The 16,369-nt window shown below is 39.6% G+C and overlaps 1 protein-coding gene across 1 annotated transcript; it reads left to right on the top strand.

Moving 5' to 3' along the window:
- Positions 1 to 1,485: 1,485 nt before the first annotated feature.
- Positions 1,486 to 2,895, top strand: Or67c (Odorant receptor 67c). Its single transcript, XM_017232725.2, has 4 exons — positions 1,486 to 2,309; positions 2,363 to 2,561; positions 2,623 to 2,778; positions 2,836 to 2,895. Exons 1-4 carry the CDS (start codon positions 1,510 to 1,512, stop codon positions 2,893 to 2,895), a joined length of 1,215 nt encoding a protein of 404 aa, XP_017088214.2. The 5' UTR covers positions 1,486 to 1,509.
- The last annotated feature ends 13,474 nt before the right edge of the window (positions 2,896 to 16,369 follow it).

Raw genomic sequence — 16,369 nt, 5'->3', positions numbered from 1 at the left:
GTTTTTAAAATTTTTGTGATCCAAATGGAGTATTTAAAATCATTGCAAAATGATTGCCATTTCTGGCAGCTTTGCTAATTAATCGAAGTAATTTAAAAGGCGAGTTGGAAAAGCAAAAGCTATTTGTTTTTGTTTTTATTTTATTGTTACTAATACTAAATTAAATTCACTTAAAGAAAGATTATATTTGGTTCTAAGCTTATAAAAATCTCCAAGAAACATGTCACCTATCAACGCATATTTTGTAATCTTTTCAAATGCGACAGACCATAACACTCCTCCCGAAAATATCCCCCTCACCATCCGGTGCTTTATTAAATCCAGGGACTAGCCTAAAAGTTTCCCGGGGCAACAACGGTGAAGAATGCAACGAGTTTTCAATATGTTGCAAACATTTTCTACATTTTCCAACAAACTTTTTCTTGCCACACGCAGCTGCCGGAATAAAGTTGCCCCTTCGAAGATGCCAACAAAACTAAAAAAAAAAAATAATCACAAAAAAAAGTAAAGTTGAAATCCTACTCCATCATCATCTGAAAAACATCATTGTTCGCTTGGGGCACAAGTTCAATTCTCAAATGCAAACTGCAAATGAGCAAAAAATTGTCAGCTCAAAAGAGGAGTAGTGGGTTGGAGGGGAAAACTGTGAAAATTGAAATGAAAATTACCCATTGTGGCATCGGCAGCATTTCAATTTGAGTTGCCATTTTGCACGTGCCCGGAGAGAAGGAAACCTTCTGACCACCCCACCCAGAGCAGCCTCATCCTTGACAGCCTGATGGTCCATGGCTGGTTGCCTTCGACTCGTTCGGCTCCTTTATGCCACCATCCTAGAGCTCCTCCTTCGGACCACCTTCTCTTCCGTAATCTTGGCAAATGCCTGGGAGTCTTGCATTTTATTCATGGCCTTGGTCCACGTCCGACTTTATTAGTTATTTTCCGCTCAATTTGTGTCCCGGGGAGGCAGGATAACAAGAAAAATTATTTTCATTTCATTCAACACATTCATTATGGCCCAAAGCAGTCCTTGTCCAGGGCCACACCTTTAGCTTCCTTTGTTGGCACGGCCCGAGGGGGATATAAAAGGTTTATTAGGATTGTATTTAATGGGATATCTTTTAAGGCAATAATGCCTAGGGTTTAAAAGAGGAGCTATTTCGTATATTTAAAACTTTTCCTAGTTTAATGAGAACAGGTGCCAAGATGGCCAAATCTTTTGTTGCAATTCACGTTGATTAGCCGCCGATGAAGGCCGTGTCCGGTTTCCAGTTCTTTGGGAAACTTTTCAGCCGGTAAATCCTACACACTGAGTGGGAAAAGTTCACAGCTAATTACATTGGTTAGTTAAAAGTTTAGGCACAATTATCAACACTTTCCAAGGCGCAACATGATGGGGCACAAAAACTTGCCAGACACGCCCACCAAGCGCCCACTCTATATAAGCCAAATGCCGTGAATCGACCACAAACAGTTCCTGCCCGAAAACTCAGTGGAAAAGTTACCGAAAATATGGAAAAGTCAGAGGATAATACAGCCAGGACATTTGAGGACATGATGAGAGTGCCAGTACAGTTCTACAGGAGCATTGGCGAGGACATCTACGCGCATCGATCGAAGAATCCTTTAAGATCCCTTCTGCTGAAGATCTATCTTTATGCAGGGTTTATAAACTTCAACTTGCTGGTGATCGGAGAGCTCGTGTTCTTCTACAACTCCATCCAGGACTTTGAAACCATTCGGTTGGCCATTGCCGTGGCTCCTTGCATCGGCTTCTCCCTGGTGGCCGACTTTAAGCAGTTCGCCATGGTCTATCACAAGCAGACCCTGATCCAGCTCCTGGACGAACTGGAGGACATGCATCCCAAGACCCTCAAAAAGCAAAAGGAGTACAAGATGTCTAGGTTTGAGCAGACCATGAAGAGGGTCATTAACATATTCACGTTCCTCTGCTTGGCTTATACCACTACTTTTTCATTTTATCCTGCGATCAAGGCCACAGTAAAGTTTCAATTCCTTGGCTACGAGACCTTCGATCGAAATTTCGGATTTCTAATCTGGTTTCCCTTCGACGCCACCAGTAGCAACGTGGTCTACTGGATCATGTATTGGGACATCGCCCATGGAGCCTACTTGGCGGGAATAGCTTTCCTGTGTGCTGATCTCCTTCTGGTGGTGGTCATCACCCAGATTTGCATGCACTTTGAATACATATCCATGCGTCTGGAGGAGCACCCTTGCCACCCAGGAGCTATTAAGGAGAACAAGGAGTTTCTCATTTCCATGATAAGATATCATGACAAGTGTTTGAGGTAACGTGGGTTTATTTTATGGAATTTAAGAATAAATATTTGTACACGTACAGGCTCTGTGAACACGTCAATGACTTGTATAGCTTCTCCCTGCTCCTGAACTTCCTGATGGCCTCCATGCAAATCTGCTTCATAGCATTTCAGGTCACCGAGTCCACCGTGGAAGTAATCATTATTTATTGCATATTCCTAATGACTTCAATGGTTCAAGTCTTTCTGGTGTGCTACTATGGAGATAGTTTAATAGCAGCGGTGACTTGAATATTTATTAAGTCTGAGGCTGTTTTTTTTTAATTTTTTCTGCAATTTTCAGAGCCTTAAAGTAGGAGATGCAGCTTATAATCAAAAATGGTTCCAGTGCGACAAAAACTACTGCGGAATGCTGAAGCTCTTGATTAAACGCAGCCAAAAACCAGCTTCTATAAGGCCACCTACATTTCCGCCCATTTCCCTAGTTACCTACATGAAGGTTAAACCAATCTTTTTTTATTTTAATAATAAGAAAATATATATTTTTGTATTACAGGTCATTAGCATGTCGTATCAATTCTTTGCCCTTTTGAGAACCACCTACAAGGATAATTAAAAAAACCTTTCTGGTAGCTGATTAGTGATGACTTTAACGACCTCTTAAAAGAAATCCTCATCCTTCCCGCTCCTGCAGTATTTTTGCCAATTGCTACCATGCTTAATGACGCCCTCGACACGCTTTGATAATATTTAATTAAAAATCGCATTTAAAATTAATAAGCTTAAATGGAGACCAATAGCGCCTGGCCGAGCACAAAAATCCGTCCAAAGCTGGCGCAGAGGAGCACACGAGGCAAACAAAATAATATTTTTTTCGAAAGGAATATTACAGCACCGCAGTTCACAAAAAAAAATAAGAGCAGTTTGAAAAAAATCGCTATACAAAGAGGGGGAGGCAAGCCACCTCAAACCCCCATGTCCCCCATAATTTCTGCCATTTTCCTACACTCTCCCCGCTCTGACCTGGTAATAAAAGGAACAACATGAAACGCAATCACAATCATCGACAATAATCTGGCAGCAACAACCAAAAAAGAGAGAAAAACCATCAAAAAAAAAAAAGAAAAATGCTTATTATAAAATTTCACAGTTTTTCAATGAGCAAAAAAGTGAAGCCGTGGCCGGGGTGGGTGGATGGGGTGGCTGGGGTGGAATGGCATTGCCAATGGCTTTTCAAAATCATAATGGCAGCTAGTAACAAGAGTTTTGTGTGCAAATAAGTGGGTGGGGGGAAGTCAGTACGGGCCGGGCTGGCGTGGGGTGGGGTATAAAAATTTGTTTTGCCATGGCGGGCAACCGATCAGAGTCGGAGCTGGCAAATACCACGTCAGCAGGAGCAGTTTTCCCCAGTCCTTAGATACACTTGAAAAATAATGTCCTTTAAGAGTGGCAAGAGTCTAAAAGCAACTAAAAATTTTTAAACAAGTTAGAGACTATTTTTTTTTTATTTTTATTGCATCTCTAACTCCTTTAACACTTATTCTAAAAAGCTTTAGCTAATGATTATAATCTGAAGAGGTTTTTAAAAATTAGTACACTTTTATTACTTAGTATTTAAATGTTTATTATATTTCTTTACAAAATCCAAATCCAAAATTTTCATAAATTGAATATAAAACATTAAATCGCATTTCTTCCTATGTACATCTCCGTTGGGCACGTCACGCGCTACCACTTAAAAAACCTTGGCCATCCGACCCCCACTGCCCACCACTGAGAGTCCTGCCCCACCACATCCCAGCCTCTGCTATTTTACCCAAACCCCCCCTGCCAGCTCGTTGCATTTTCCCTTAACAGGCCGTTAGTCGTTATTATTTTGGTCCATTGACGCTGCGGGCCACTGCTATATAGTGTATACACAAGGCGAAGAAGCGATTGTATATATATACAACGAGTCCTGCATATATAAAGGAGAGGGGGTGTCAGAGGAAGGGCATTATGTACCACCCTCAGGAACAGGATATGGACTCGAACTCAAACTCAAATACAAAATCGGACCAGCCACCCCCGGGTGACGTTGATGTCCCGTATTGGAATCGCGTTCGTTTCGTTTCGTTTCGTTTTGGTCCTTGGTCCTTGGCCCTCATCACCATCTCACCATCATCATCATCATTGCCGTTGCCGTCAGTGGAAAAAGTTGGAGTGGGCTGGAAAAAAAGTGGATTCTCCACAGGCACCACCAGGAGGGCAATTTTTATAATTTTAGTCTCGTTTGCTTTGAATTTATTTTTTATTTTTCTTTTTCTCCAGCGCAGCTTCTTTTCAAGCTTCCCTTGGCTTGACTCCTCCCACAATATTATTCAGGATTTCGTCCTGTGGCGGCGGGTGGAAGGTTTTTTTTATTTTTTTCCTCCTGGCTTGTTTCTTTTCTAACATTTCTTGTGTCAGTCACTGGAGGCGGTGATGGAGACAGAGACAGTCGCCTGGTGGGAACGAGACGGAGATGGAGAGAACCAGCCCGGGCTCACACAGATTCACTTATGGCCTTTGTATTGGTTTTCAGTTGTCGCTTTCACCTCCAACCGCCCACCTCCCCCACTAAAGCAAATGCAAAATGGCGTTGACTGTATTGATTTTTGATTTATTGCCGATTTGCTTGACGGTTCACTGTTGAGGGCCAACAAGGCGGCTAATGTCAGGCTAATAATTAGTCATCAGTGGGGTTACTGTACCTGGCTATAATATTTTATATTTTTGTACCATGTATCTAAAGGATGTATATGAGTACTATATGGTCTATATTAGTACTAATGCTTCATTTTGATATTAAGTTCAAAAACCATTAAGATATTTTATAAAAGAAACCTTATCTTAGTACTATATGGTCTATATTAGTACTAATATTAGCTCCCTATTGATTTTAAGGTGTATTATTTAGTTCTACCACCATTAAGTTATTTTATAAAAGAAACCTCATATAAGACATACCACAATTTAGCATCAACATACTTAATATTCTCAATATCTTCCCATTTCTTAAAGCCTACACAACCACCTTAAAATTCACTTAATTAATCTAATTATCCATTCTGTTTTCTGTCACTGTATGTTGTATCTATGTATCTGCTAAGTGCACATCAACTAGTGACCATCATCAGCTTTTATCGAAGGTCCTTTTTCCCTGCCATCCACTCCATTTGCTGCTCATATTTCCTGTCGCATTTTCCTTCCAATGCTAATGGGAAGGTAAGGAGGAGCAAAAAAATGCCAGGCACAAACTACGCAAATACGTGAAGAAATCTTTTTATTTTGCCCAACATTCACGCTCATCAGCTTTTAATTTTGTGCCTTGGCCGGGTCCTGGGTTGCGGGTCCGGGGACCTGCCTCCTTAGAAGTGTCCTGGACGAAGTCTCAGGCTTTGGTTGCCTCAGTCCCGTGGCAACCAGCGCTAATGAGACCCGAGCGGAGAGCTGCCCGGGCAACTTTCCATTACGTCGACTTTTTCCAGAGTTTTTCCCTCATTTTTTTCCTTCGACTCTTGTTGTGTTTCGTTGGGAGCCTTTGTGCAAGGACTCGTCTCGCTCCCTGCTCTCGTTGGCTCCTCGGGGGACAGCAAATGTCCTTTTGGCTTGTTAAGAAAATGTCGCTCTCTAATGCCCCAAAGTGGGCGGGGCCGGGGGCCACGACCGGCTAGTTGGAAATGCTGTTGTTTTTCCTTCGTCGCGCTCTTAAATTAGAAAAATGTAAATTTATTTTAATTAAGATAAATAAGTAACAAAATGTTTTATGGAAATTACGTTAAAAACGCGTAGACAAGAGGGTGACGGGTGGGTGGGCCACTCCATCGTGGCCAGGCACCGCAGGACAACTGCTTTAGCATGCAAATACACATAATCAGCAGGCAGCAGGCAAACAGCTAACAAACAGCAAAAAAAAAAAGCCAAGCGATTGTTAAAGGACCTCCATCTCCTTCAGATTTTTTCCTCCCTCGCCATTGAAATGGAATTATTTTTCCCATTTGTATATTCCGCCATTTTTTTACTGCTTTGTTGGAAAGTTTTGTTGCCTCGCACTTTTATTCAGATTTTTATTTTTTATTAACATCGATCGATGAGTGATTCCCGTTTATTTGCATTGATTACCCATGTACACAGACTTTCGACCGCCACTGTTATCGACACTCCCAACATCGTCTGATGGTCGATGTTGAAACTTTTAATTGAGTGCCCCAGACCCCGAGTGGAACAATTAATATTATATTTCTCCCTGGCTCCTGTACAAATAATCACAGAATTAATAAAGTAATGAAAAATACAAAAATACATGCGGAAAGTTCCCGAATTCGCATTGATATTCGATTGAATATTCATATATTTGTTAAAGCCTCTACAGTTGCATTCATTTAATTAATAGTTCGTTGTTTGCCTCTAGAGAGTACAGATTACAGAAATTCTCTTCATATCTTGATGCATGAAAGCCCGCTCAAGCTTCCTTCGTCTTCCGAAACCCAGCAATCCAATTAAGTAATTACTGGGTGGAGTGTTCGGTTCCATTTTACAGATTGTCAACTTCTGGTCACGATCCGCCATAAGCCATATAATTATGTTTCCAAATTCGTTCCCTCCTGCATCCTGCTACTCATCCTCGAGTGCGTTCTAATTTCTTCGCTTAGGACATTAACTACTTGGCGCCCAGAAAACCCAGCTCTCCTCTGAGTGGCCCCTTTCCCCAGCTATACAGTTGTTTTCCGGCGACTTTTGCTTAGCCTGCAGCATACTTTTCGAGCTTAATGGTTTAAATATTTACTCGTAATTAAAATTCAGCTTTATGCACATCACATCAAGTGCATAATCACAGACCAAACCAGACCAGACCAGCGCCGAACGAGCGGGCAAGGCCATTGAGACAATTTTTTTATTTTCGAGGGCCAAGAGAGAAGGAGCTGCCTTAGCCATCAGCCAACGCCCAATGCGGCTGACACTGCCGCCAGGAGTGGCGGAGGATGCACAAGGATCTGGCTATGAATGGGCCGAAGGATATGGGCCAGGCGGTGGCAGGAGCCAGTCGACATTAGCCGTGGGGCCGGAGTAAGCAACTGAAGATTATGTCGCCCCCAAAGTAAATGAAACTTATGCACAAATTACACAAGTCAGTTGCTTGGTATCAACATTAAAGCACTGCAAAAAAAAATAGGTAATAAATAGTATTTAGAATATATAAGAGACTTAAAAGAGACTGAATCTAAAGGATTCACAGGGTTAACATTTTTTTTAGACTTGTGGTAAAAGCTCAAAGATAAGGTCAATGAAACTATGTTTCTTAAAAATCTCTAGAAAATTATTAAAATATTTTTTGTAGTGCCTGCCCCCCTATTTGACCTGCCCCTGTCCCATGAACCTCAGCTCCTCTGCGGCCGACTATCCACTCCACTCCAGGCGGCGTCAGCACTGGTCTCTCTGCTCATAATTAAAACCCAAGCTGAATGAAATCGCATAAAATGAATTAAACATTTTAGGGCTATTTAGGGGCGGTGTAGGTGTAAGCCAGGAGCAGTGGAACAGAGCGGAGGAGTGGGTGGCGACTGGATGTATTGCTCTTGGGACAATTGCAGCGTTAAATGAAATATTAATGGCATGGATGTCGGCAAGGAGGCGGCTTGGTTCTTTGGCTCTAATAAAGCGATGTTCCACGAGCAGGGTAAGCTTTTAATGATATATACCTACAATTTTTTTTTTTTTTGCAACTTCTACCACTGTTGTTGTGTATACACACCCACCCACACTCACGGATAAGTTTTTCAAGTGCATCATTATTTGTTGCGAAAAAAGGGGGTAAAAAAAAGGGGCTAGAAGGTGGAACATCAGGAGCATGGGGCATGGGGGTTGGGCAAATTCAATGCACTGCATTTTTAATACCAACGCAAGGTTTTTCTCTTCTTTTCAATGCCTCGGCTCAAGTGCATGCCACACCCACTGCCACTCCGCCCTGCAGCACTTCATATGCAAACATTTATGATGACGCTGAAAAAAGGGGCCGGCTGTGGGCTGTGAGTGGGCTGGGGTGGCGGTGGGTAGGGCCGGGCACAAAGGTAGCCCGTACCGCCTTTGTTTTCCACGGGGCCTGCATGTGAGCTTACGTGTGTCTGTGTCGGCTGCAGGCCGCATAATGGGATGTCTGATGAAGCTCTTAGTCGGCATAATTACTTTTTTTTTGCAACCTTTTCCATTCGCTTCTAGTGCGTCGGCAAAGCAAATGATATTCTCCAGGACCTCCACTCTGTCCCAGACCCACAAGTGCATTTCAAATCAATCGTCGGCACTTGCAAATCAAAGGACTAGGTCAAACGTATCAGTCTGGATGCTAAAAAGGATCTAAATGAGGAAACAAAGGGTTTGGATCTTCTTTTAGAAATATTTTCTAACTAATTTTAAAGTTAGAGGGAACCGGTTTAATTTTAAATATTTTGAAAAAAGGATAGGACGTCATATAAGATCCAGAGTTCGAGTAGTGACCCCTTCGAGTAACTTCGATGTTCGTTTGTCGCTGAATAGGATGCTTTAGGTTTTGATTTAAAATTCGAAACCAGCAGGAGGTGCCCAACCACTTGAGTGCCAATTAAAAACGTGTAAATAATTTCTTCGACAATTACGGGCCAGACAAAAGGCCTCATTCGAATATGAATATGAAGGGGGAATCGAGTCGGTAGTCCCAAGAAAGGCGAACCTGTAGCCGGGACCACCGAGGGAAGCGAATTTATGGCAACTGCATTAGCATAGCGGGGTTAAGGATTGTCGAGTGCCGAAGAAACCGATGAAGACTCCTGGAAGTCCTAAAAGGAGGTCCTTTTTCGCTCGCTGCCAAATCATAAACATAAATCGTGGGAAACGACGAAGCCGGCGGTGGCAATATTTAAATTAGATGAAATGTCACTTCACGTACACAGGACACCATCCGGGCTCGAAGGATAATGCGGCATTAGAATCTAAGGCAACAGTTTTGTCAACGCGGTTCGGTGAAAGGGTGAAAGGATGAATGCCGTTTAATGAATGGAGATCGTTTTTTGGTGACTGCCGTTTTCTGATTCTGATTGTGTGTTCTCACAATGCTTGCGATCATCTCTGCTTTTCTGTTTTTGTGTGTTTCCGTGTTTGGGATTCTGATTGCGATTGTGTCAAGGGTCCTGGTCCAGGACTATCCGATCCACTCTCACCCTGGCCTATTATTCCCTATTTGCACCAATTTTAATTGAATTCCTACCTGAATATGCCCGAAACTTGGCCAGCTGCATCATGAAAGGGTTTTAATTTATTCCCATTCACCGGAGATATTCATATGCGAAATGGATCAAATATTTTCATAAAAAATACCACAATATTTCGTCAAGGAGACGACCGGTCTAACCGGTTTTGTATCATTTACTTTGATCCTTTTTATTTCGAAAAGAAAATGATTATCCTTCCTTCTTGGGTTTACAGTTCTTACGGTGAATATTTAATTATTTAGAAACCAAACTATAAAAATGTAGTTTTGTCCAAAACTTAACCAAAAATGTATATATTTAAGTCTTTATATTTCTGTTAAAATGTAATATTTTTCCGTAAAAAAAACTTAGACAGCAGCTGTGTGTTTTGGGTGGAAATTCTCCATTTTTCTGGCAACTTAATTTACGCTGAAATCCATTTGACTTTATCTGACATTCCAATCAAGTCGTCTAAAAATTTGTAAAAAGAAAAAAAATTATAATAGGATGTGAAATAAAAAACTTGCCAACAGTCACGTCGTACAACTTTTGCTACAAATTTTTTTTTTTTTTCAGAATCCATTCCATTTATTCGTTTTTTTACAGGATTTTTTTTTTAGCTAGGCGTTGATGAGGAGGGAACTCCCTTCTGAGTCCTGGTGATGATCGTGGGGTGGCACTCGGCTAATGGCAAAGGACCACCCCTTGCAGCTTCCACGTACCGAAATAATTCAATTGTTCGTGCCACACAGAAAACGACGCGGAAAAATTAAAATAGTGTGGCAGAGTGAGCGTAAAAAAACAGGAAAAAATGCCCAAAAAAAAACAGTATCCTGACAACAATATTGCTGCGTACTTATGGTCTATATAGGTGAATATATATACCCCATGGCAGACGCAGAGGTTTCGTCCTGTTTGCCGCTTTTTCTTACTTACGCACATAATTTCCGGTGGGTTTTTATTAAATTTTTTTCAGACGCTTTTTTTTTTTGCCTCTTTGAAATCACATGCTGAAATATTCTCTTTCAACAATAAAGGACCCAGGAAAAAAAAAATATAACAAAAAATTTGTAATTTTATAGCCAAACTGTAACAATTTTTTGTGTCCTGCTTATGGGGTGTTGTTCACTGGAAACGAAATGAAATAAAATAAAAAAAAGGAGCTCACTTTATGCTCTATAAATTTTAATGTAAATGGATTTCCCTCTGTTGTGTTTTCGTTTCGCTTTGCAAACGCTTGTTAGCTTAAAAGCGCATTGCCACTGACAAGCTGTCTTTTGCATTTAGTGTTATAAATTCAGACTCAACTCGACAGGAAAAAAGAGCGTTTTTAATATCCCAACGTGTTTACGATAAGTTCGAATCGACTGAATCGAATTTAGAGACAAACCATGATAGTATTGGTATTTATGAGAAGACATTTTCGTTGAGTCTAAATCATAAGAAATAATATTATATATATTATTAAGTAAATAAAATTAACTAACATACTTGCACTACTACCTATGTTGTATTATACCTATGTCGTTGTATTACCTTTAAAACCTCTTTATTATTAATTTAAAAACACATACATCTCATTCCCCAAAATTTATCTGATTAATGAAACCTGGTCCACCAATTACACATTAATTTTCCAGTAGATTTCCACGTTGGGACAACTGCATCAACATTCATCAAAGTTTTCACTAACTTAAAACCACATTAATCTGCCTTGAAATGCGAGAGCATCAATCAACCAGAGCCAACAAAAAATAGCCCAGCAACAGGCAGGATATCTCCCTCATTTTTTTTTTGCAAATTTATTGACAAACAAATGGGTTTCTGACGCGACTTCCAGCGAGTCAATAAAGCAGAGTCACTGGAATTGTCAGTTTCAAGTGCTTGAGCAAATTTCACAATGAACCAAAAGTAAGCCTATTAACCTTTTTCATCTCAGTCACAAATAGAAAAAAATGAGGGGTTGCACCCCTGACGGATCTCACCCCTCGTTGAAAGGTCAGGGGTTAGGGGTTCGATCAATGCTCACTTAGCTGGCAATGTTTCTGCTACAATTTCGGCTTATTGATCGATTGTGCGGTTGTCATTGATTTCTGTATCGATTGTTGATACTCCTATTAGGAAAATAAAAAAAAAGGAAATTCGTAATGAGAGGGGTAAGTTGCTACCCCCAGGGGCTGCCACAAATTGCTGCTTATAATTGCATTGTCTGTGGCAGCCGAGTAATTATTTTAATACTTTAATTTGCCACCTGAGTTCATTGGCGCCTCCCTGGGGTAAGCTCCCATCCGCCCTGCACCTCAGGCTGACCCTTTTGTGCGACTCGGATGCCAAATGGAAATGCCGCAGACTCAGGCAAACCAGTCAGAAGAAGTTCCTCTTTTGGTCGAAAAGCTTTCCCCTCGGAACCGTCAAAAAAAGAAGAAATTAAGTGTACAGTCACCAGAATCAGTCTTGGTACTGCCAAGGTACTTCAGGAAATAAAGTTTCCTTTTAAAAATATTGTTATCCTTCAGTTCAAATAAAAGCATATTGAAAATATAAAAGTTAAACTTTCTACGAATGGTTTTCCATTTATTTCGTGAAATAACTCATCTATTAGTCTTTCTGGCCGAGTCCTTTTCAGGGATTTCATTAAAAAATGCCTCAGCTTTTCCGTTTGCCATTGCCACATTTGCAAACCGCAGAAAGTTAGAGGAAAGCCATAGAGACAACCATAAAAAAAGGAAGGCGGAAAGCTAAATGCTTAATGAAAATGCCTTTAAGCTGAAAGCTAAATTCCATTTGGTTTCGCCTCACTAATATTTCTTCATTAAGTCGCATATTTTGGAGGGCATTTTGGGCTGACGCCTTGGAAAGTATCTTCCGGTTAATAAAATTATTTTCAGCTCTTCGTTTGCCGCTGGCCAATTCAGTCTGGTTAGAAAACTATTATTTTTCACACAAAGTACAATATAAACTCGCCGCGGGTGTCCTTATTAAATTCGTTGATTTTCTTTTTTTTTTTTTGGTTGGCTGGCAGGAGCGGAGGCTATACAGGAAAACTGGGAGGGATCCTCGCCACGCTCTTGTAATTCCTTCAAGGGAAATCTTTTCAATTACAATTCGTGCAGATGGCTGCATTTCCTTGGCGTTTCTTTTTCTACATTTTCCCCGGCTTTCCTTTGGCTTTTTATCTGAATTTTCCTCCTTTTACTTGCTTATTTTTTTTAACCAGTTTCCCCGTTTTTCTCTTTTTTTTTTTTTGTTGATGCTGCTGCCAGGCGTGTAAAAAGCAAACCAGAGGCAGACAGTGGCAATTTCTTTTCATTTCGCGTGTCTCCTGTTGACAAACTGCTGTGCCCTGCCCCTGGGAAATCCTCGAGTGGCGCTGCGACATTGTAAGGATGCTCGAGACCACGCCTCCATGCCCGTTCCTCCTTTAGCCGCTTCAAAAGGTGAGCCAGAGCCGGTCCAAAGGGGCGGCGGTGCCTTGCAGTTAATTAGTGTGTGGTGCGCACTTCTAATTGCATGTGACAGATGCTGATGCTGCCAGCTCGACTGCACTTGGGTCCAGATAAAAGACCCCATCACCCAGCAGGCTAAAAATGCTGACAATAAGGGGGCCAAGACTTTACGACTTCATAAACCAAGTCCAAACGGGTCGATATTTCTGCAGTCATTCATTATTTGATTGCAAGCTACTAAGAGGTATGACAACGTGGCTTGGACAGTGGCAGAAAAACAAAGCTGGTCTTACCATTAACCAATTTCGAATTTAATTCAAAATAGAAAAATGTCTTAGAATTTATACTTTTAATAGTTTCATACAATTCTACGTACATACAAAGTATATATTTTATATTTTTCTCTTTGTATTATTATTTTATTTACCCTCTGGGGCCTGGGGTGGAACTCCTAATTTTGGTTTTGCCGTTTTAAAAGCATTGGGAGACATGGGTGCTGCCAAAGTAACGCCCAAAACGGCCAAAAGCAGAATAAAAATCTTCATTTCGGTTTGAGTTCTTCGTCCAAATAAAATTAAACGAATGTTCCCCTGACTTTATATACCTTGTCCAGCCTCAGTGTGGAAAAATCGATTTTGCTAAGCTTTTTTATACCCTTGCAGAGGGTATTATAATTTTGTCCAAAAGTGTGCAACGCAGTGAAGGAGACATCTCCGACCCTATAAAGTATATATATTCTTGATCAGGATCACCTCCTGAGTTGATATGAGCATGTCCGTCTGTCCGTCTGTCCGTCTGTCCGTCTGTCTGTCTGTCTGTTTCTACGCGAACTAGTCTCTCAGTTTTAAAGCTATCGACTTGAAACTTTGCACACACCCTTCTTTCCTTTGCACGCAGTATATAAGTCGGAACGACCGGGATCGGCCGACTATATCCTATAGCTGCCATATAACTGATTGATCGGAAATGGTATAACTTTGGTGTTTTTAGAGTTAGAGAGTTCAAATTTGACACGAGAGCTATTTTTAGCAAAACATTACGACATGCCAAATTTCATAAGGATCGGACGACTATATCCTATAGCTGCCATATAACTGAACGATCGGAAATGACCCAACTTTCGTGTTTTTGAAGATAGAAAGCTGGAATTGAATACAGATTCTATTTTTGGTCAGTTGACCCAACCTACCAAATTTCATTAGGATCGGCCGACTATATCCCATAGCTGCCATATAACTGAACGATCGGAAATGGTATTTGGTAGAAATATCAACTTTCGTATTTTTGAAGATAGAAGTTTGGGACTCTTTTTAGATTTTGTATTGTAATAAATTGGATTATATTTTCCTATTTCCATAAGGATCGGCCAACTATATCCGATGTTTGCGATATATATCCGGTTTTAACTGCAAGGGTATATAAACTTCGGCTCCGCCCGAAGTTAGCTTTCCTTTCTTGTTTTTTTTTTGAATTTCATGCTATTTGTTTTAAAATTAATTAGTTTCATTTCCTTTCTATTTTAAATGTCATATTTGTTTCCTTTAAATTGTAGTTTTTTATTTGGGAAAATGTGTATTTCCAGTAATTGTGGAGTATAGTAAAGGGTATAGTTCATCCCCTGTATGTATGTAAATATGTACCAGGGAGAAGAAACTATATTCGATTCCATAAAGTTGGATCAGCTTCAACAGTCGAGCTATGTCCATGTGTCTTCGAGAATCTTAGACAGAGCAGACACTATCAGTATTTGTCCAAAAAACAATGAATTATTTATTAATACAACACAATTTTTATTCTTTAATCTGTAAACATATTTTTTTCCATTATATATTTACATAATTTTATCATTTACCCTCCGGTGCTTGAGGAGGAGCATTGACATCTTGTTTTGGAAGCCTAAATATAACAGATGGCATGGGCTCAGCCAAAGTAACACCCAATATGGCCAAAAGCAGAATAGCGATCTTCATTTTAGTTGAGTTTTAACCACAATTTAAATAAAACAACTATTCATCTGGTTTATATATGTATTTCAGTTCCAGTGAGGAACAATCGATTTCGTTAAGCTTTAATTTGTATAAAAAATTTCAAAAATTTAATTATTTTTATAATGTGTTCAAGATATTTTGATCTTTTAATCTGTAAAATTTTCAGGGTAGTTTCAGACTACTTCATCTAGTTATTTGTAATCAGAAAGCTCAAAAGCGACTTTCCTCAGTCGAAACATTGCTTAAGAATCGTTTTTAAATTTGTCCAATTTTTACAAAGGGGTACCCCTACGAAATTAAGGCATTTTACGATTTTCCCACTTTTGCTCCTTCCGGTGGCCATAGCTCTGCCAAATTGTATCCGATCAGGAAATAAAGTACCATTCAGTAATCTGCAAACCCAGGAGCGACTTTCCTTATTCAAAACATTCCGTACATATGGTTTTGAAATTTTTCGAATTTTTTCCAACGAAATTGAGGCATTTTGCGACTTTTACCAAGAAATGGTGGGGTTTAAGAAAACAAATAGTAATGGGTATCGGCAGAAGGTAAATTCGATTACTCTTTTATTTAATATATTTTTTACATTTTTAAATTATGTTTTTTAATAAGGATATCTCCTCGGAATTTTCGGAACTTTTGGCTGCTTGCCCCATTTGAACTTAATACGGAAGTCAAATTTGCGAACGCATAGGGTCAGCCACGGTAAAGTCAAAAATAGCCAAACTGTCAAAAAAAAAACTTCATTTTTGTTGAGTTTTTGGTACAATTAAAATAAAACAATTAGTCACCTGTCTTTATATATGTTTTCCAGTTCCAGTGTGGAACAATTGATTTCGTTAAGCTTTAATTTGTATGAAATATTCATCCTCTTATAAACAGTTCCATCTCGGTTCTATTTACAATTTTATATTGTAAGAGCTATCATCTTACATATGTATAGAAAACAAAATACAGCGAATTCAAAAGTATTTTTTTTGTCTATACACAACGTGTATGAAAAGTTACTTTATTTAAGAATAACCTTCATAACAATAAATGGTGTAGTTGGAAGTATCGGGTATCAAATATTAGAGAAATTCGTCTATAGCCATACTCTCTAAATTTTCGTTTTTTCACTTTTTTGTTTTATATAGCATTATATATTAATATATTATATATATTATATATTATTAAGCTAAAATAAAAACTTTAGTTAAAAGTTTTAGTTGAGTTATTGGTACAATTAAATTAAACCAAATGTTCCCCTGGGTTTTTATACCCATTTCAGCCTCAGTATGGAACAATCGATATGGCTTAGCTTTTATTTGTATATTTAATGCAATGAAATTTAAATTAAATTAGTTCGGACCCCGTTCTACTGACAATTTTTTATATATTTTCTCATTGTGTTACCCGGTCATAGAATGAACGGG

This window comes from Drosophila bipectinata, chromosome 3L (genome assembly GCF_030179905.1).
Source record: "Drosophila bipectinata strain 14024-0381.07 chromosome 3L, DbipHiC1v2, whole genome shotgun sequence".
NCBI classification, from domain to species: domain Eukaryota; kingdom Metazoa; phylum Arthropoda; class Insecta; order Diptera; family Drosophilidae; genus Drosophila; species Drosophila bipectinata.
Note: the sequence above shows the minus strand (reverse complement) of the source record. Positions and strands in the feature narration are given on the sequence as shown.